General features: G+C 38.8%; 2 protein-coding genes across 5 annotated transcripts; both read right to left on the bottom strand.

The window, feature by feature from the left end:
* Nucleotides 1–8,964: 8,964 nt before the first annotated feature.
* On the bottom strand, nucleotides 8,965–11,961 carry LOC105354885 (zinc finger protein 668). 2 transcript variants are annotated; one of them, XM_011480116.3, is made up of 4 exons: nucleotides 11,138–11,961; nucleotides 10,800–10,918; nucleotides 10,600–10,702; nucleotides 8,965–10,230 (listed from the first exon to the last, which is right to left on the bottom strand). In XM_011480116.3, the coding sequence occupies exons 1-4, from the start codon at nucleotides 11,400–11,402 to the stop codon at nucleotides 9,269–9,271; spliced, it is 1,449 nt and encodes a 482-aa protein (XP_011478418.1). In that variant the 5' UTR covers nucleotides 11,403–11,961; the 3' UTR covers nucleotides 8,965–9,268. The 2 variants fall into 2 exon arrangements, with proteins under 2 accessions (XP_011478418.1, XP_011478419.1); XM_011480117.3 differs by having other exon boundaries at nucleotides 10,800–10,882.
* Nucleotides 11,962–12,024: 63 nt separating this feature from the next.
* LOC101167878 (zinc finger E-box-binding homeobox 1) lies at nucleotides 12,025–16,833 on the bottom strand. 3 transcript variants are annotated; one of them, XM_011480113.3, is made up of 6 exons: nucleotides 16,019–16,830; nucleotides 15,492–15,719; nucleotides 14,132–14,586; nucleotides 13,851–13,978; nucleotides 13,631–13,691; nucleotides 12,025–13,332 (listed from the first exon to the last, which is right to left on the bottom strand). In XM_011480113.3, the coding sequence occupies exons 3-6, from the start codon at nucleotides 14,508–14,510 to the stop codon at nucleotides 12,665–12,667; spliced, it is 1,236 nt and encodes a 411-aa protein (XP_011478415.1). In that variant the 5' UTR covers nucleotides 14,511–14,586; nucleotides 15,492–15,719; nucleotides 16,019–16,830; the 3' UTR covers nucleotides 12,025–12,664. The 3 variants fall into 3 exon arrangements, with proteins under 3 accessions (XP_011478415.1, XP_011478417.1, XP_011478416.1); XM_011480115.3 differs by having other exon boundaries at nucleotides 12,025–13,320; nucleotides 16,019–16,827; XM_011480114.3 differs by lacking the exon at nucleotides 15,492–15,719 and having other exon boundaries at nucleotides 16,019–16,833.
* Nucleotides 16,834–19,353: the final 2,520 nt, after the last annotated feature.

Below are 19,353 nucleotides of genomic sequence, written 5' to 3'. Positions count from 1 at the left end.
AAATCTACGAACACACAATGCAGCTCCTTCTGACCTTCTCTGTACTTTTCCATCAACATTCTCAAAGCAAAAATGGCATCAGTGGTGCTCTTACGGGGCATGAAACCATACTGCTGCTCACAAATCTCCACCTTCTTCCTAAGCCTGGCTTCCACTACTCTTTCCCACAGCTTCATTGTGTGGCTCATCAACTTTATTCCTCTATAGTTGCTGCAGTTCTGCGTGTCACCCTTGTTCTTAAAGATCGGAACCAGAACGCTTCTCCTCCATTCCTCAGGCATCTTCTCACTCTCTAAAATCCTATTGAACAACCTTGTTAGAAATTCCACTGCTGTCTCTCCTAAGCACTTCCATACCTCCACAGGTACGTCATCAGGACCAACGGCCTTTCCGCTCTTCATCCTTTTCAGAGCCTTCCTAACCTCATCCTTTCCAATCTCTGCTACTTCCTGCTCCACAACAACCACTTCTTCCTCCCTTCTTTCCCTGTCATTTTCCACGTTCATCAGCTCCTCAAAATACTCCTTCCATCTTTTCTGTACACTCTCTTGGGTTGTTAGCACCTTTCCATCTCTGTCCTTTATCACCCTTATCTGTTGCACGTCCTTCCCATCTCTGTCTCTCTGTCTGGCTAGCCTGTACAAGTCCTTTTCTCCTTCCTTTGTGTCTAACCTGTCATATAGCTCATCGTAGGCTTTCTGTTTGGCCTTTGCCACCTCTCTCTTCACTCTACGCTGCGCTTCCTTGTACTCCTGTCTACCTTCCTCAGTCCTTTCTACATCCCACTTCCTTTTAGCCAACCTCTTCCTCTGGACGCATTCCTGTACTTCCTCATTCCACCACCAAGTCTCTTTACCGTCTTTCCTCTTTCCAGATGACACACCTAGCACCTTCCTACCTGTTTCCCTGATAATTTCTGCTGTAGTTTCCCAGTCATCTGGGAGCTCATCCTGACTACCCAGGACCTGTCTCAACTTCTGCCTAAATTCCTCACAAGTTTCTTCATTCTGTAGCTTCCACCACTTGGTCTTCTTTTCTGTTTTCCCTCTCTTCTTCTTCCTGACCTCCAGAGTCATCTTACACACCACCATGCGGTGCTGTCTGGCTACACTCTCTCCTACCACCACTTTGCAGTCACTAACCTCTCTCAAATGGCCTCGTCTACATAGGATGTAGTCCACCTGAGTACTCCTACCTCCACTTCTGTATGTCACTCTATGTTCCTCTCTCTTCTGGAAGTAAGTGTTGACTACAGCCATTTCCATCCTCTTCGCAAAGTCCACCACCATCTGTCCCTCCAGATTCCTTTCCTTCACACCAAACCTGCCCATCACCTCCTCATCACCTCTATTGCCCTCACCAACATGCCCATTAAAGTCTGCTCCAATAACAACTCTCTCTCCTCTGGGGATACTCTCTATGACCTCATCCAACTCACTCCAGAATCTCTCCTTCACTTCTAACTCACAGCCAACCTGTGGCGCATACCCACTGACTACATTCACCAACACCCCTTCAATTTCTAACTTTAGGCTCATCAACCTGTCTGAGACTCTTTTCACCTCTAGCACGCTGTTTACAAACTCCCCCTTCAGAATCACACCTACCCCGTTTCTCTTCCTATCGACACCATGATAGAACAGTTTGTATCCTCCTCCAATACTACGTGCCTTGCTGCCCTTCCACCTCGTCTCCTGCACACACAGTACATCTACCTTCCTTCTCTCCATCATGTCTGCCAGCTCTCTGCCTTTCCCTGTCATTGTGCCAACGTTAAGAGTCCCTATTCTCAAACCTATGTTCCTGCCTTTTCCCTTCTCTCTCTGGCCACGGACCCTTCTGCCTCCCCTCTTTCTTCGACCAACAGTAGTCAAATTTCCACCGACACCCTGTAGGTTAACAGCATCGGTGGCGGTCGTTGTTAACCCGGGCCTCGACCGATCCGGTATGTCTAAAGTGTTGTGGATGATTCGCATGGTTATTTTGGCAATTTTTTACGCCGGATGCCCTTCCTGACGCAACCCTCTCTATTTATCCGGGCTTGGGACCGGCACAGAGGCAACTGGCTTGCAACCCCTGTGGCCCGTCTCTCGTGTTTCATTATAGCTTTTTCTTTCTCCATCCTCCTCGCTCTGCTGATGGTATCTTCCATCTCTGGAGAGGCTCGGTTTGGACGAGGCCAAGGTGGACGGTTGCTATAATTTGGAAATAACTGCTATTCTGTTTTTCCACAGTTGCGAGTTTGGAGAAGCTGCCCGGAGAAGGGGGGGACACAGTAACACTTGTTGTATTTAAGTGAAATTAGTAAGTAATTGAATACGATTGTCAACTTTTGGCTTGATTTACATTAAAATGTTAGAAAACAAAAAAACATATATCCCCTTTTGTGAACGAATGTACATGTTACTTCCCCACTACCCAAATATCAAGGCCCTGTATACTATTTGATACTTGCAAATATTTGAAAAGTTGTTTTATGTCATTCGGATTTTTTTTTTACCAGGTTTTTGGTTGTTTTAATTTATCTTTGCTCTACACCTTTCAAACCTTTTCTAAAAGAAATAGCACAGTCAAGACTTATTTTTCTCCTCAAGTATGAAATAATATTTGGGCCACTACTGTTTTCATTTTCTGCTGAGAAAGTTGGGTTTTTAAAACTGAACATTTGTTTGCTATTTAAGGTTTTTTTCTTCAAAACTCTGACTTTTTTTCTCATTGTAGTGGCAAAACTACAGTATAACATCGTCATTAATAAGAAGACTAGAATCTAGAAATAACAAGATAATTAATAAAATGAGTCTAAATCATTTTGCTAAATACTCTCAGCAATTAATAAAAACTGGTATGGTAAATTGGTTCAAATTTAAAGGATATAATTTTAAGTTCAATAAATGTTTAAAAGTTAGACTGACATTAATTGTTATTATTTTGGGGGGAAAATTTTCAGATTCATGTTCTTAGCGTGAGTGCTAGTTTTAGATTTGATGAGGATTTACTAAGATGGGCCAACTAGTACTAAGATTGTAGTACTTATTTTGTTCTAAAAATTAGTCATTTTCTCGTATTACAGTGTTTTTGTTTCTGCAATCGAGATAAACAACATTTGGATATAGAAAAACAAAAAAAAGTACAAATAATTTTTTTCTAGAACTTAAAAAAATACTTATTGGGCTGAATAACATTCAATTTGAAGTATCCAACAGTTTTCTTTTCAGCTTATTTTTCCCTTTTTTAATGCTTGTGTGGAACTCATTGTTTTCTAGATTTAGATGTTTGTTTTTTATATAATTTTTTTGCAACTGCTATAAATATCTTAATTACTAATTAGACACAAAAAAGTGATTATTTTCTATGAAAGATTTTGAATTTTCTGTAGATTGGAGGTTACTCTCTGTTAAAGGATGAACGGCAGCAGACCTTTTTTCCTGGAAATATTATAGCTTACACCTTGTATATTAAAAAGGAAAGAGAGGAAAAGGAAACATTTGTTACCAAAGAACTTACCCCAAAAACACACCCAAGGGAGTTTATGCATGAAAAGTATTGTGACAAAAGCCGTGTTGGCATGTGGAGATCAGTTGAGTGGAGCTTCTCGCCTTCCTCTGTCTGCCCTGCACAGGGCAAAGGTTTGGCGAGCTGCATGGAGCTAATGTTTCTTAGTTGACTGGGGTACAAGCAAAATCCCGACATTCAGAAGTTGTCAATGGGGAATTTTAAACAGAGCCATGTTATGGGCTCAAAGATTCATCCTATTTTTTTACAATTTGGTTCCAAGACTTATTGAAAATATATTTCTATCTCTCCAACAGGTCATTATTGGTAGGAAGGAGAAATTGTCTCAATATTTTTAAAAAGTTGGATAAAATTCCATAGTTGCTTCTATTCAGCTAATAGATTTCCAAAAACGGTTGTTGTTATTGCCAGTGCACCCTGCTGTCAGAGTGTTCCTTGGTTCCCTGTGTCATTAGAAGACTCCTTTTGTACTTTAAGAGTCCTGCATGAACCTGCTGCTAACAAGTCACTATCGATATGCCTTCTGAAGGTTATGTAGAGCTGTATTTTACAGTGCTTGGAAGAGTCATCTGCTCTGTTTTTCTGATGGTTAAAGATTTATACTGCTTCAGCCCCTGCAGAGGTCTAGAGGATATTGGGGATGACTGAGCAAAGCTGTTAGCTGCTTCTGGAGCGTGGCTTTGACATTTCTGACCTTCTCATGACAGCAGGTCAGATAATGGCTTCAGAAACGGACAGATGGATGGAGTGTGAGCAGCTTGATTTTTCCAAGTAAAATGTTGAATTTTTAAGTTTCCAGGGATTGCATGGTGCAAAGAGATGTAATATTTGTTAACGTTAAAGCTATTTTGTCTCAGAAATGCTTTATTCACAGATGAGATAGAAATAAAGGTAAACTGGAGAAATATTTCACGTTTCCCGGTCAGAAGTAGACTATTTGTAATTTAGCTAATTTAGCTTCGACAGCAATCTTCAGACTCCCCTATAAAAAAGATCTTCCAAAAATAGTTTTTATGTACAGAATTTTACATATTTCATCCTTCAAAATGCAAAGAAAAAAATAGACATTATTTGCTAAATAACAACTAATTAGACATAAACTTTTTCACAGTTTGAGTCATGTGCGCTCCTTTGCAGTCTTGTGTTCATTGTGTTCGGTGTGCCAGTGGTTTCTTTGACCTCGGCAAAATCCTTTCTTTAAATGATTTTGTGAAGAAGCCCCCTTGTTCCAGACAATAGCTCAACCCAGATTGAAATCTCGGAATGTAATACATTGTAAAAGGCAGGTTTAGCTGTTTGTCAAATTACTTTTTTTCTTTCAATTTTGCTTAGGCCAATTAAATACGGATCAGTTAATTTCCAAGCCCGAGCTTTGACACCAATGCATTAGGAAAATCCAATGGTAAATGAAAGTGCAGCCCCCCGCAGGCAAATGGAATTGAAACCTAAATAACATTACCTTTTCTAATGGCTGAGTTGGATATGTCTTCCAGAAGCTGATGGCTAATGTAATTCTGTTAAATATATTTTTAAGTTACATGTGTGATGTGTGATCATACTATTTGATTAGAAACTCTGAATTCACATTGCTAATCTTTGATTCTACATTGATTTTACGTTATTGATCTCTTCTTTAATGTAAAATGTATTTTTGTCCATGGTTTTCATGCTTTCTTTCCTCATGACCTTCAGATTGTCAAAAGGAACAGAAACAGACTTTAATCTTTCACCTCACAAGCTAATTTACTAAGTATGGTGTAATGATGACATTAGTTAATGCATTAGACAGAAAAATATTGTCATTATTTGCAGCATGTCTAAATGTCATGTTTTGAGAGTTTTTTATAATATAGAGTGTTATAGTCCCACTCCAATCTTCTTTTGGTCTATCTTAAAAGCCTTCCCGGTGGTCTTTTAATTATGATTAATTTTTCTTTTTGGCTAAATCAAAAAACCTGTGTTGTTTTTTAGGACATCGTTTATTCAGAGCGGCAGGAGTTTATTAGAAATTTGCCTCTGAGTTGTAGGCGGGACTGTTAGTGTAGAATAAGTCTGCGCCCCTTCCCATCACAGATATGTTTGCACCCTCTCTCCTGCTATCTTACAGCCCCCTCACACCCCCAACGTGACAGTACTGATGCAACAAAAAAGGGGAGCAAAATCAGAGTTATTCAGCCAAACTGTTCTGAGCCAGATGAGGAAAACTAAGACGTTGATTTATCTATTTCTCTACAAGGGGATGCATCAGAATGGAGCAGAGCAGGGAGCTTGTGGCCTGCCATCTGTGTCACAACTACAAGCTTTTTCCAACAGCATTTCTTCATCTGCTCCGGATTCACAACGATTTGAACAAGCAGATACTCAGAAACGCAAATTTAAGTTGAACTTTCTTCATATTTGCCCTCCATCATGAGAAAAATACTACAGAAGCATGTTAAAAAAAAACAAAAACAGGATTTTCACTGGAGTGGGTCTTTAGACACCAGCGTCAAATTAATTGTAAACAAACTCCTGATAACACAAATCTTTCCTAAACGCTAATCATATATAATCCCCAAAAGCCTTGTATTGGACCAGTGTTAAATGGACTTAACTAAGCGATAAAACACTTACGTGCAGACACAAACACAAAGGTTTAAGTTGGCGTGGCAGCACAGCCTGGTCTGCCAGTGACAGTTGGTGCCATCACTGGTGCTGGCTGTCTGCCACCAGGCTTTAACCCTCTTTCCCAGAGAAAAAGGAGCGCCGTTTATCCGTCTTTCTCCAAAACTGCCAACATCTCCCTCCCCCACGTTCTACTTACTCATGACTAGCAGCACCTCTGCCCTATCTGCCCCTCTAACTGTCCCTGCCAGCCTACCATTATATTTAACACAAAGCTCTCCATACGCTCCTCCACTGGAGCAGCATTATGCACTCCCCATGCACTCTGTCTCAGTTCAGAATTCATTATCCGACTAGCTCTAAAAACAGGAAAGGAAAAAACTATTCTATTAAAACAAAAGAACATTACCATGGCTTCATTATTGATTACAATCAACAATGACTGGTGCACAACTACCTTGTGTATTCTTGCAATCTAACAAAATTGTTGGACCTACACTAAATTGTTGCTTTTCACAAACCTTTCTTTCATTTTTTTTTTATTCTACCTTCAAACTAGCTATTTTTTTGTTATTGTATTTTTAATAGCTTATCTTCACTGATTGGACCAAAACAGAACCATGATAACTGTGGGGAAATGTACAGCACAGTGAAGGAGAGTCTTTCGGATGATTCCAGGGAGGAGCAAAGATTCAAACCTGGATAGTAAAAAAAATTAATATTTGAAAACAAATGCTTCTCTACAGTTTGGGTAACAATAATGTTTGAAAAATGCCTTGATGCACTATTTCCTTTATTTTATAAAAAGAAACCCACGCCCCCAGCCATGTAGATGTTGTAGTTGTGGTGACAGAACCCTTACTCGCCACATGTAGGAAAATTATTGTTTATGCTTAATTTTGTTGAAATTTTATTTTATTTTTGATATTTACACCTATGTATGATCCTTGTGTCCAGTCACTTGCAGCAAAAAGCTTGATCTTGCCTCTGATGACCTGATGCCTCTCTCCTATCCCACCCCCACTTGACTGTGCAGACGTGGGGTTGCTTAGCAACAGAGGACCAGCCTATGGAGAACACGCTCGTACGTTCAGACTCTCTCTTTGTCTCTTGGAAAAACTTGTAAATCTGAAGGAGGGGAATCATTTACTTCCACTTCACTCTTCCAGAACATCTGCCGGCGGTCTGACATGAAGTCGGACCTCAGAAGAAACTGGTGCGGGTGACAGCTTTCACATACAAAGCTAACGTATCTGCAGAGAACATTTCTGAAACTTAACTTTACACCTGCTGAAGCATCAGCACCTCTTTTTGTTTAAAGAAAAAGGTTTGTGACTCACTGCTTAAATCCGGCAGCCATAAAGTGAGCAGTTTTATCAGATCAAGAGATTTAAGAGATTAAAAAAAAACTGTCTCCATCAGTTCATACAGTGAGAGCTTAAGTACAGCCAGCAGATGATGGATCTACCAGGAGATTGCCGGGGTTCAGGACAGTAATGGAAACCTGTTTGAGCCCATAAAGAGCGGCGAGACTGAGGTAATGGTTTCTCTGGCATTTTACTATAAAGCTGAAATCTAAATGGAAGAATGAAATCGCTCATACAAAGTGACATTATAGTGGAAAAAACAGTTTATCCTGATCCCTGCTGAAATGTTAAATGCACTGGTTAGAACAGGGTTTGCAGTTTTATCTCCTAAAGAATACTTTGTGGGCTTCAAGGGATAAAATACCTTTGAAAGTTTCTGCACAAATCAATACATTTTTAAGCAAAGCATCTATAGAGATCCGATCAGCTGTTGCCTTGGTTTTATATGGAAGAAAAAGCATCTTAAATCAAAAAGGAGATTACAGATAAATAAAAACGAACAGAAAACACAGCATAATCTCCTCCTCCACCTTTTTTAGGGACCCAAATCATTTTCATCAGCGCTTCAGCTCAATGTCTGCAACAAGGTGTAACTTCGATCAGCTGGAATTCGTCTGCAATCTTCATTCATTAACTTTTAGATATAAAGGTTTGCTGCTGTCTTCTACTAAAATCCATCCACACACACAAGCGGACTTTAATGAACTCTTCACAAAATTCAGTTTTAAATCAAATCAGGAAGCAAGTGAGAGACACAAGTGACCTTTCAGGGGGGAGGGGAGGTCATGAAATGTAATCTTTGTATCAGTAAACTACGGACTCAGCAGCCTGGGGGGTAAATGCCCTGAGCAGCTCAGCAGTGGACACTGTGGGAAGACAGTAAGAGATGTCAACCTTAACATAAATCACAGATGTAAGTGGAATCCATATGACCTCCTGAGAAGCTTCTTCCTGCATTTTAAATGAAGAAAAGGAACAATTGTAACCTGAAATTGAAATAACACCCAACGAAAATTAGTTTCAATACATCCAGATGATCTGCAGATGTTTTTACCAGGGGAAAAAAAGATTAAACAAAAAGGGGATTGATCAAGTTCAACCATTAATGTTGACGGGCTCAAAAGAAGCTGGGTTTGCACTGTGAATGTAAAGAATCTTAGTAATTTACTTTTTAACTTTCATTTCAAACTTCTGAAGTCTTACAACTGGTGTGACATGACACAAATACAGAAAAAAAACAGTATTTATCAAAAAAAATAAATCAATGATATACTGCCCCCTGGTGTCTCAGAAAGACCAGTGCAACAATATCAAGTATAAATGTTCCAGAAAGTGTTTTTCTGTGCAAAAACCTCTAAAAAAATATGTTTCAGCAATGTTATTTTTCCTATAAAAAGTAATTTTGAAGATTCCAAACAATAATTTCTGAAATTTTAAAGTTTCAATACAGGTGCTGCACTCAATAACCAGATCTTACACATTCAAAAGAAAATAATGCACTTTAATCACTGATGGACATTCTTCAAATATCATTTTAATCGTCTTTTATAATGCAAATATGAAGCCTTTAGTTCAAATGGAATAGAAAAATACAGAAACATCACACAGTCTGAGTGATTCAACTTTGGTGATGGACTGAATCAGGATTTCCAGCAAAGGTTTCCACATAATAATTTAAACTCTGAATTAGGGCTAATTCCCTATCAACTTTAGAACTCATTCCAGAATTTCCAAGCGCATCACAGAACGTTTGTCTATTCAAAACAACAAACAGATAACATTTTCTAAATGGGACTAGAGCCCAGTTCAGACTCTGGCTGTTCATCCATGTAGTACGGATCTCCCTGATGGACTCTGTGATTGTGCATCCTCAGGTTCCCCCTGTGGGCAAATCTTTTTCCACATTCTTCACATGCAAAGGGCCTCTTTCGCATGTGAACGTCCCGCTGATGAGCTCGCAGGTTACCACTGCGGGCAAAGCGTTTTCCGCACTGCGCACAGGCAAAAGGCCGCTCTCCTGTATGCGTGCGAGTGTGCACCGTCAGCTCAGATGGCGTGAGGAAGCTTTTGTCACAGAACTGGCAGGGATGCAGACGGACTCCTGTGTGCCGCAAAAGGTGCCTGCGGTGGTGGGAGGGGTAAGTGAAGCACTTTGTGCAGTAGGGGCAGGTGTAAGGCCGTGCATTTCCTTCGCTCTGCGCTGGGAGGTAACCGAGACTGTTTGTGGTTCTCACAGCAATAGTCTGTGGTTGCAAAGAGTCTCTGCTGTCAGGGCTTGTGACCCGCCACGATCGAATGTAAGGGGCTGTGGTCGCTCCATCCTCTCTGTTTTGCCATGGCGATTCACAAGAAGGGACCCGTGGATTGTCCCCCCTTTGTCCGACACCATGATCCTGCACTGCGTTCTGGTCGGAGTTCTGCTCCTCAGACTGATGATCCATAAAGGTAAACTTGTTGTCCTCTTCTTTGGAATCCTCATCTGATTGGTAAACAGACTGAAAGCTGGATGGTGCTGTAACAGCAGTACTGACTAAAGATGAGCAGCCGACACCACCTGCCAGCAGATTCTCCTGAACCCCATCTCTGGTGGCACGCTGTCCTGGGACCCTTTCTTCTGGTTGAGGTAAACTGAGATCAGGCCTAGGAGAGCAGCGCCCACTGTCAGATATGGACAAAAAAGGGAGCCTGGCTTGATCTTCAGGAGACATGTGGTCAGTTTTGCAACTACTCTGATCCCAGTCAGAATCTAATGGGGGGAAAAGGAACAGAAATGTTAAAGTTTTCTACATGCTTTTATGTCTTTCCTTGCAAAATCTACACTTTAAAGTTCTATGATTGAACAGGCAACTACAACGCCAAATCACACCGAGCGTTGAGATTTGGCTGCAACAGTTTGTGCAAAAGCTAAGGCTGCTTGGACTTAAGATTTAACAAAAAAATCTGCAAAAAAGAAAACTAAGGTTTTAGACAAAAACAATAGTGGAAGATTTGTAATGTGTGCATTAAAAATATATTAAAAATGTGTATTTACACACATACTGTTACGCGTCTGCAAAGTGTGTAACCCGTGTGGAACAACTGTGAGAAAAGATATTAACTAAAGAAGTTTTCTAACGTTTGCTCTTAGGCTGTGAGGCAGGAAGGACATCAGTCAAAGTCTGTTCCTCATCTGGAGCTTGGACAGCCACTGATCCCAGCTTATACTGGGATTCAACACACTGTGGAAGAAGAAAAAAGGGACCAGCAGTGGTGTAAAAGTCACATTTGTGGAATCTCTTTTAACATTCAGTGATCAGGAGCAGGACGTGATCGGACCTCACGTTTCAGGGCAACTCCATCCGGATCAAGCTCCTCTTTTTTTAACTTGTTGAGGTTTTCACCGTGTCTTTCAACTGGGTCTGTTGGAGAAAACACCTCCCTTTTCAACCAAAAGCCTGGGCAGCAAAAACAATCAGCAACCTGATCGACTTCAATAAATCCTGTGTTCACATCATCTAACATGACTTCAGCTGAGTCAGTAAAAGTACAAGCCCTGTACACGTGTAATTAGTTGTAAATATTAGTAAAACTTTCCTCCTATTAAGAATACTTTTACTTAAATGATAAATCTCCCACTACCTGGTCCTAGTATTTCCAGGTAACACAATAAGTACCTGATGATGATGCTGTGGGAGTCTGATGTCTGCAGTTTCCTTCCCTTTCTCCCGATGCCACCTCCTTCTCCATCTTCTGCCTCCTCTCGACTTTCTCCAGCTTGCAGCGGAGGGCTGAGATCTCCTCCGCCTTCAGCGTCAGCTCCGCCTGGTGTTGACAGAGGCTGCTCTCGAAGATCTTGGCGATCTCACAAACAGCTGCGGCCAGCAGCGAGTCCATGACGGCGGCCAGCTGAGCGTGGAAAGCACTCCGCGCAGACTCCATCTTCTTTTGAGTCGATAATAGCGACTGCGGTTCCCTCAAGTGATGCAGATCCAGCTAGCAGACTCATCCACCACGACATGTACACTGGCTCACTCGAGACGCCGCCATGCTACGTTGACCACAAATAATTCCCAGCAGCATCAACAACTCACAGTTTGAACAGTGCAGCGATCAATCTTGAGGTGTTGACGTCTTGTTCACACTCACAGACAAAGAGCTCTCCGTTTAAGTCAAATATAAAATATTTGTGCTCAAGTTTACTTCCGTATATTATCTCCTTTTTAAAAAATAAAAGTATAATAGCATCTGAAATATTAGACTAGAGCCAAAAAACGAAGCACGAACTAGCTTCTTCCAGCTAGCAATGAAGGTTAAAGACAACAAAATAAGAAAAAAAAATATTTGTAAAAACTAAACACCGGATAACCAATGTTCATATATCCCCACTGACTAATTCTGACCAATATAAATATAAAAGTATCCGTAAGAAGGAAACAACAAATTATTTTTGCTAGCAGGTTGGCACCTGTGATGAAGTCACGGCAGCAAATCTCGCGAGAAGACAATATAAGGAACTAGGCTGCACAATCTGCAAAACATCACATTGCGTTTCAAAGATAAATCAAAGAAGAAAGATTTTTATTTAGGCGTTTTGAAGAAATTCAAAATCAGTCAATTTTACTTATATAGCTTCAATGTAAAAAAAAAGTCAACTTTTTATAGAAAAAAAAATCTCCAACATTGATGCAATTAAAAAAAAACAAGCATAAATGAACATGAGAATTTGCAGCTAATTTTCTTTGGGAAAAGTACAGTACAAACAACTATTTTGTGCTCTAAACCAAATCCGATCAGCTTATGATGATGTGCAAGACAGAACAATGGATATTGGCTAGAAAAACCCATTTGAACATAAATCAATAAATTCAAATGTTAGTTACTAATAATACATTTCACTAAACAAAGGGGAGAAAACTCAAATTCTAAGAAATTCTCAGTGAACAGGCTAAAAAATGAAAAACAAATCCTGCTTTTAAAAATAAATACTTTAAACAAACAAGTCAGGGGTAAACATCTGACTTGAAACTGTTCTCTTCCTTTGAATTGTGTGTAAACTGATCTGCTGACTTAACCTAAACCTTCGTTACAGTTGCTAACATGGATATGACTTATGCATGAACTGTGCCGCATATTAATGGATCATGGATGCTTAAATTGATGGATTTAAGCCGTTCCACGGTAAATGGTTTTCCTGAGGAGCTTTAAGTTGGCATGTTTGAATTGAATTTCTGCCCTCCTTGTTGTGGTTCAGATTTATGTTTTATTTTAAGGTGAGCACTTAGCTGGGATCTGAAGCGAAAGTTTTTGGAACAGACATCACATCTGTGTGGCTTCTCCCCTGTGTGGATGCGAAAGTGTTCTTCTAAAGTATATTTGTGTTTTGTCAGCTTCTGACACACAGAGCAGCGATACCCTTCTTTGACTCGGACTCCACAGGTTTGGTTTTTGAGGGGTTCTACTTTTCTGCGCTTCTTGCCAACTCTTTGTGGTTTAGTATTTGGTCTGGAGTCTTGGGAGACAACATCATTAACCTGTAAGTTATCTTCTACATCTTCCAAGGGCTGGGTCCATCCGAGGTCTTCGTTTATGTCATCTGGCTTCCCTTTGATTTTGTGTCTTCTCTCTTGGTGTTTTTCAAGGGCCTTCGTGCGCCTAAATCTTTTTGGACAATTGGTGCACTGAAACGGCTTTTTCTTCATTTCTCCCTCCTCCAACCTTCTGCTCTTCCTTAATCCAGAGGTTGTCATATCGATGAAGTCTTCCTGTTTCAACTGTTTGAACAGCAGTTGGATCTCTTTTTGCATTCGACTTCCTTTCCCGTGCAGTTCTCCTGTCTGGAGGGCCTTGGGCATCTCACCTTCACCGGCACATGGAAGGAAGTTAAAAATGAAGATAGCTCAATCCTACAAGTTCTTTCAAAATATGTCATATTTATTTTCAGTTATAAATGCAACATTTACCTTAATAATTGTTATGCATCCATCAGTAAAGAAAGATTTTAGAAGGTTTTAGATTTAAAACTGTATTTTTTGGAGTATATGTTGCATTTATTTTGCAGTTTTCTTATTTTTTATGCATATTTTGACATCTGCATGACTTAAAGTCCAAAGATTATAAAACAAAAATGAACAAATAAAAAATTCATGAAAACAAATGAAAGTACTCACGGCGCCTGGGTGAGCTCCTGCAACCACTGTTTTTTTGGGGGCTGCCAAAGTCGTCGACACTCTAAAACACATCAGTCGTTGTCTTACTTTGTGGCTTATTTCATTTGGATTACACAGACTGCATGCAAGGTCACTTTACTTCAAACTCTCTTTCTCTATATAGACACCACTACAATTTTAAGGAGAGGCATTTCAACATATTTTTTTCTTTAATACACACCTCCTTTTTGACAATGGGAACGTGAAAGAGAGGAATAGAAAACTCTCGCAGCCTGACACTGGGACAAAACGCTTCCTCTTGTTTGGGCACATGCTCAGTGCCGAGGGGGGCACACCAGTCATCAGGAACTGCACCAACAGAGAGATTCACGTATTAGGAAGTGTTACAACTTTTACAAAATGAACCAGTTTTTGGTAAAACATTTTAGAAAAATCTTGCATGAGAAGGAAAAACTAGTGAATTATTACAAATGAACATTTCATTGAATACATTAAGCATACCTTCAAAGTCTATTTCAGGAGCAGCGACGATCTTCTTCTCAACAGGGACCTCTTTAGAAACATCTGGAACGATTTTAGGAATTGCTTTCTCAACATGGATCATTTTAGGAACATCTGGGACAATCTCGGGAATCGCTTGGGTTTGGTTTGTCGCAACAGTACTGGGACCTTGCCCTTGCAGATCCTTCAGCCTCAGTTCAGCCACCTGTAGCTTTAATCGAAGCTGAGCAACCACTTCCTCTTTTTCCACCAGCTCTCGTTTCTGGTCGCTTAAGGTGTTCTCAAAAATGGTCATGATTTCAAAAGCCGCTCTCCGTAAGGTGGCATCCATCGCGATGGTCACCTGGGCCCTCAACTTTCTCAGTAGAATGTCAGACATTGTGGAAGCGGATCAACTGGAGCTCCAAAAGTCCAGTGCAGGGCAGGAAAAGAGGGACTGGGGGGCTTGTGAGGGTCTGGTGGTCCAAGTCACATATAAAGAGAAAAATGTTTCATTATAGTGAAATTTTACAAAAAAGGGCTTTTAAATCTACAGATCAGACACAAGCTTCAGGTCTTATCAATGAAACTTCCTTGAGGTGCATTTATGTACACATTTGGAAGAGATTCAAAGATTTAAACCAACATATTTCCTAACTTTCCAAGGAGAAATGTTACAGTTACAGAATCTGAGTTAGCCCTCAAACTGAGCTGGTAATAAAATGGAAGCAGGAGGTGTGTTGAGGTGAGTTTGTCTCTTTAGGTGGTCTCCATGGTGGCTTTTTTGTTCCTCTCTTTCAATTCAATTCAATTTTATTTGTATAGCCCAAATTCACAACAACAGTCGTATCGATGGGCTTCATATCAGTAATTAATCAAATAGTTTTTAATATTATCATTATATTATATGATAAGATTAACAAAAACAAATCTTGTAACTTAATCATCAGCAAACGATTCTAACCTATAGACTTTTTATTAATTCTACACACTTTGAAGCTGATTTTCAGTTCTCAGTTTAATTAGATCCTGCTATTTTAAAACGGGCTTGACATTTGACCATATATGTTGTTTGATTCAGGTTTGCAATGCTGCAGATAAATTCTAAAATATGAAATCTTATTTTTCCTCTTTACATAAACTACTGCGGTTCATTTGACACCGCAGATCCTCTAGACCGTTGTAAACGAAGCATTTTTTTCTAAGGCTCTCTCCTGAAAAAAACCAGACCGCAACACACACTCTTACGTGTAATATGCACTATGTTGCTAAATGCATAGCAAAATTTAAAGGTAAGATCATCGATCATCGAAAAACACAATGTTGTAACAAGCTTATTTCTGGCGGGCAAAAAAACGTTGACTGGATTAATTATACTGACCGCGTCAGCCGAAGATTTCTTGCGATCTAAAGCAATAAAACCCTTTAAGATTCACCAACTGCTGACTTTAGATTGGCGTGGTTCCTCTAGCAGCCACCTATCTGCCTGGTTGATTGTTAAATGGACCGGACATCAAATATCCCTCCACCGATTTTCAGCCGAAGTATCAGGCACGTAAGGAAGGGCTTCCTGGACGTGACGTCATCATTCCTCGACCGTAAGGCTTTTCTAATAGTTTAAACAAAAAGGCCATACATATTTATGAAAACTGTCTGTCTCTGAATATTTTCAATGCATACATGTACCATCCCCTGACATTGTTGTTGTTATGACTATTGTTCCTGTCATACATATTTGATTTATTTGTGTTGAATAATAAAGTTTATTTAAAAAAAAGCAATTCCTTTTTTATTATTTTATTCATTCATCTTTGTTTAAATAAAGAGAAAGCCTAATAAAAAACATTACTGTAATAATATCAATAAAATGTTGTTTAATACATTTCGACTCTACTATTTTTAACTTACAGTGGCGTTTCACAGAATGCAGACGCTGGTTTCACCATAACCTTTATTTCGAACAGCTCGGTTACTGTCGGCCGTAACTACGCCGTACATGCCAACCAAAAAACGAGAGCTTCCCTCTAGTCTCGCGGCTTTTCCTTTCTCCCCCCACGCCCACTGTTCTCCGTAACCAACAGAGCAATTTAGCATCTACTAGAACATGAACAAAGGAACAGAACACGGGATGCTACATTACATAAGGTTGACATTCGTCCAACAGCTGTAATTATTTAAAGACAATGAAAATAAATAGCTGTACATTGTTGCTGCTACGCAAGGCCTTCCCGGGTTCGGATGGTTCAGGACACCAAAAAATTGAATGTGCAGAAAAATAAATCACACGTCTTCCTAAAAATTCAAACTTTTACAAAGGGAGAGACTCAGATGTACAGGCTCCTCTGTGATCTGCTCTCTCTGCCTTAACCCCGCAATGGGCAGCTTTATTATTATCATCAGAGTAACATCATGTACATTATGTCATGGGATAACTTCTGTGTCTGTGCGTGGAAGCAAACAGACAGCTTCCAGTCAGATCGGGGGCACATCTGTAGTCTGCCATCCACATATGTCTCGTGTTGCATAAACATCTCAGAACAGACAAGAAAACGATGTTTGGTGTTTCCACTTTTCAGTTTGCACTAACTAAGCACAGTCCAATACCACGTTCATGCATAAATAGAAACATATAAAAGCATATTTCCACAACATACACAGCTAACAATGTACATTAAAAATTCCCAACACGGTCTGTATTTGGACTCCAGATCAGTTAAGATCAACTAATTTAGAGTTAAATACAGAACGGATTGGAAATGTAGGACAACCAGAAACTTGCGTTTCCCGCCGCGCATCTTTATGACGTAGATGTCAAGGAAAAGGAGTAGAGTGAGCTTTCTTTGCCCCCCCCCCTTCTCTGTCTTTTTTAAACTTCAGAACTACAACAAGCAACAATCTTCAATAAAAATCAACCAAGAAAAAAAGGAAAATGAAACAATAAAACATCAAATAGTGGTTCTGATATTTCTTGTCATTAACAAAGGTGAAAAGTAACTCAAGGTAATCTGGATTAAGAAATATCTTAATAACCCCACATCTATCTGGAACTTTATTCCACATTTTGTATTTTCAAAGGTAGGAGGCCTTAACTTCCTGCTGTGCTGTAACTATAGTATTCCAAAAATCCCTTTGAAACTGTCAAATTTTCATCAACAGGTTCTCTTAGCCTGGGCTCTGATCTACAAACACAACTTTTCTCCACAGAGTTGTATTATCTGGAATAACTGTAATATTGTCTATAAAAGGAAAACTCTGTTTTTAAATAATTGGTTTAATAATGGTATAATTTTCCTCAAACAATTATTCAAAGAACCTGGATTATTATATAACTACTCAGATTTCACAAAGCAGTATAAAGTACCAATAACTCCCAAAGAATTTGCAGTAGTGTTTGATGCCGTCCCATCTGGGCTTTGCATGTTATTCAGGGGTTTCTACAGCGCTCCTCCTCTGACTCTTCATCCTCCTGATGTGCTCAAATCTCCTCTGGGTAATTTCTGCTTCACTTCCGCTAAACAGTTGAACTCAAAAATCAGAGCTTTGTTTCAAGATAATTTAGTTTCTGTTCCATCAGCTACCTTTTATTGGGCTAATTTCACTTCTAACATTGATTGGAAAAAAGTCTGGTCTTTACCACAAAAATACTTCTTAACAAATAAAGTCAAAGAAATCTCTTTTAAACTCCTACACAGATTTTATCCAGCAAAGCATTATTTAACTAAATTTAAGGCTGACATAAACACCAGTTGTACTTTCTGCCAGAAACAACCTGAAACCTGCTCTCATTTATTCTGGTCTTGTGAATTTACATACAGATTTTGGAAAAACATTCACAAATTTATCACCGATTCTATTTTTGCTGACATACAACTTTATTATAAAAACATACTTTTTGGTTTTCATAGCTTTGATGTCAAAGACCGTGATGCTTTCTTTTGTGTAAACATGGTATTATTTATCGCTACATTTCATATACACAAAAGAAAATTTTCCAATAAAAAACCGGATTTCTTTGTGTTCAAACTGGAACTGCAGCATTATTTAAACTTAATTTCTGCTTCAAAAAATACAAAAGCTCAAAAAACAATTAGCATCTGTAAATCTTTTGGACTGCTGACATAGATTTACTCTCGCATTTTCTCTTTTCTCTTTATTTTTTTGTTTCTTTTTATTTCTTATTCCCTTTTGTGTTTATTATTAATAATTAGTATTTTTTAAAGAATGCAACATGTTTGTTCTGTATTCAGAATTCTATTGTACATTATATGTGCATAATTGTTGTATTTTCTTGTTTTGTAAGTTGCAATTGTTCAATAAAAAAAAAAAAAAAAAAAAAAAAAAAAAACAAAGGTGAAAAGTATTCTTGCAACATTTATGATCAATATTATATATTTTAGTGAAGGGAAAATGTAACCAAATCTTCTGAAATGTATTCAAAAGTGCCTTTACCTTTTCCAAAAAAATAATTTTAGTGAAATTAACATTTACCAAGTATTAATAAAAAATGACAAAAACAAATTAAAATATTTATCTCCAGAGAATACTTCAGAACGTAAGCTATTTTGTATTTAACTAATTGTATATTAAAAATAACATTTTGTGCCACACCAACTGTGAAATATCCCCCTAAAAACGAAGTAATTCATAACACATAAATCCTTGTTACTATATTAATATCACAGAAGTTGTTTTAATGAGAACCAAAATGTAACAGCTACTTGTATTGGCAAGTATCCATAATTTTGAAATGAATGTCATTGCTTTTTGGAGAAATTGTAACTTAACAAATGTTTAATCGTGAAACTGCATCATTTTTGGAGAATTTGGGAACAATTCTGTAACAAACAAAAGGATATGATCTGGACAATTAATTGTGGATTATTTAAACTGACGATTAAGCAGCAGAGAAGGAGCAGCAGCTTTACAATATTATTAATCAGACTTCAAGAAGTTTGCAGCAAAGATTGAGAGATTGCTTTATATTAGAGCAGTTTTTCGATCACCAATCTTATCCTGATCTGCACTGAATTTGATTTAAACTGTGCTGGCAGTACTGTTTGAAAGACTTTTAATGAAGATTTTCTAGAAATGTTACTAATAAATTTGCAGATATACAGCTTTGTTACTTCATTGTCATGCTACCGTAATCTTTCTTATAGCCTGTGACAAATGACAGGCAAAAAACAAAAAGGTTTACAAGTTTAGAACAATTTCCCAGATGTATATATTTTTGCACCATTTCG

The sequence above is a fragment of the Oryzias latipes genome, chromosome 10, assembly GCF_002234675.1.
Source record: "Oryzias latipes chromosome 10, ASM223467v1".
In the NCBI taxonomy this organism is placed as follows: Eukaryota; Metazoa; Chordata; class Actinopteri; order Beloniformes; family Adrianichthyidae; genus Oryzias; species Oryzias latipes.
This window is presented reverse-complemented; position numbering and strand designations above follow the sequence as displayed.

Coding starts and splice junctions, on each gene's coding strand:
- LOC105354885 (XM_011480116.3), bottom strand. CDS start 11,402: ATGGAGTCTGCGCGGAGTGCTTTCCACGCTCAGCTGGCCGCCGTCATG. Junction 10,703..10,799: donor GAGTTGCCCTGAAACGTGAG/GTCCGATCACGT, acceptor CTTCTTCCACAG/TGTGTTGAATCCCAGTATAA. Junction 10,231..10,599: donor CTCACAGCCTAAGAGCAAAC/GTTAGAAAACTT, acceptor TCCCCCCATTAG/ATTCTGACTGGGATCAGAGT.
- LOC101167878 (XM_011480114.3), bottom strand. CDS start 14,510: ATGTCTGACATTCTACTGAGAAAGTTGAGGGCCCAGGTGACCATCGCG. Junction 13,979..14,131: donor TCCTGAAATAGACTTTGAAG/GTATGCTTAATG, acceptor CTGTTGGTGCAG/TTCCTGATGACTGGTGTGCC. Junction 13,692..13,850: donor TTCCCATTGTCAAAAAGGAG/GTGTGTATTAAA, acceptor GATGTGTTTTAG/AGTGTCGACGACTTTGGCAG.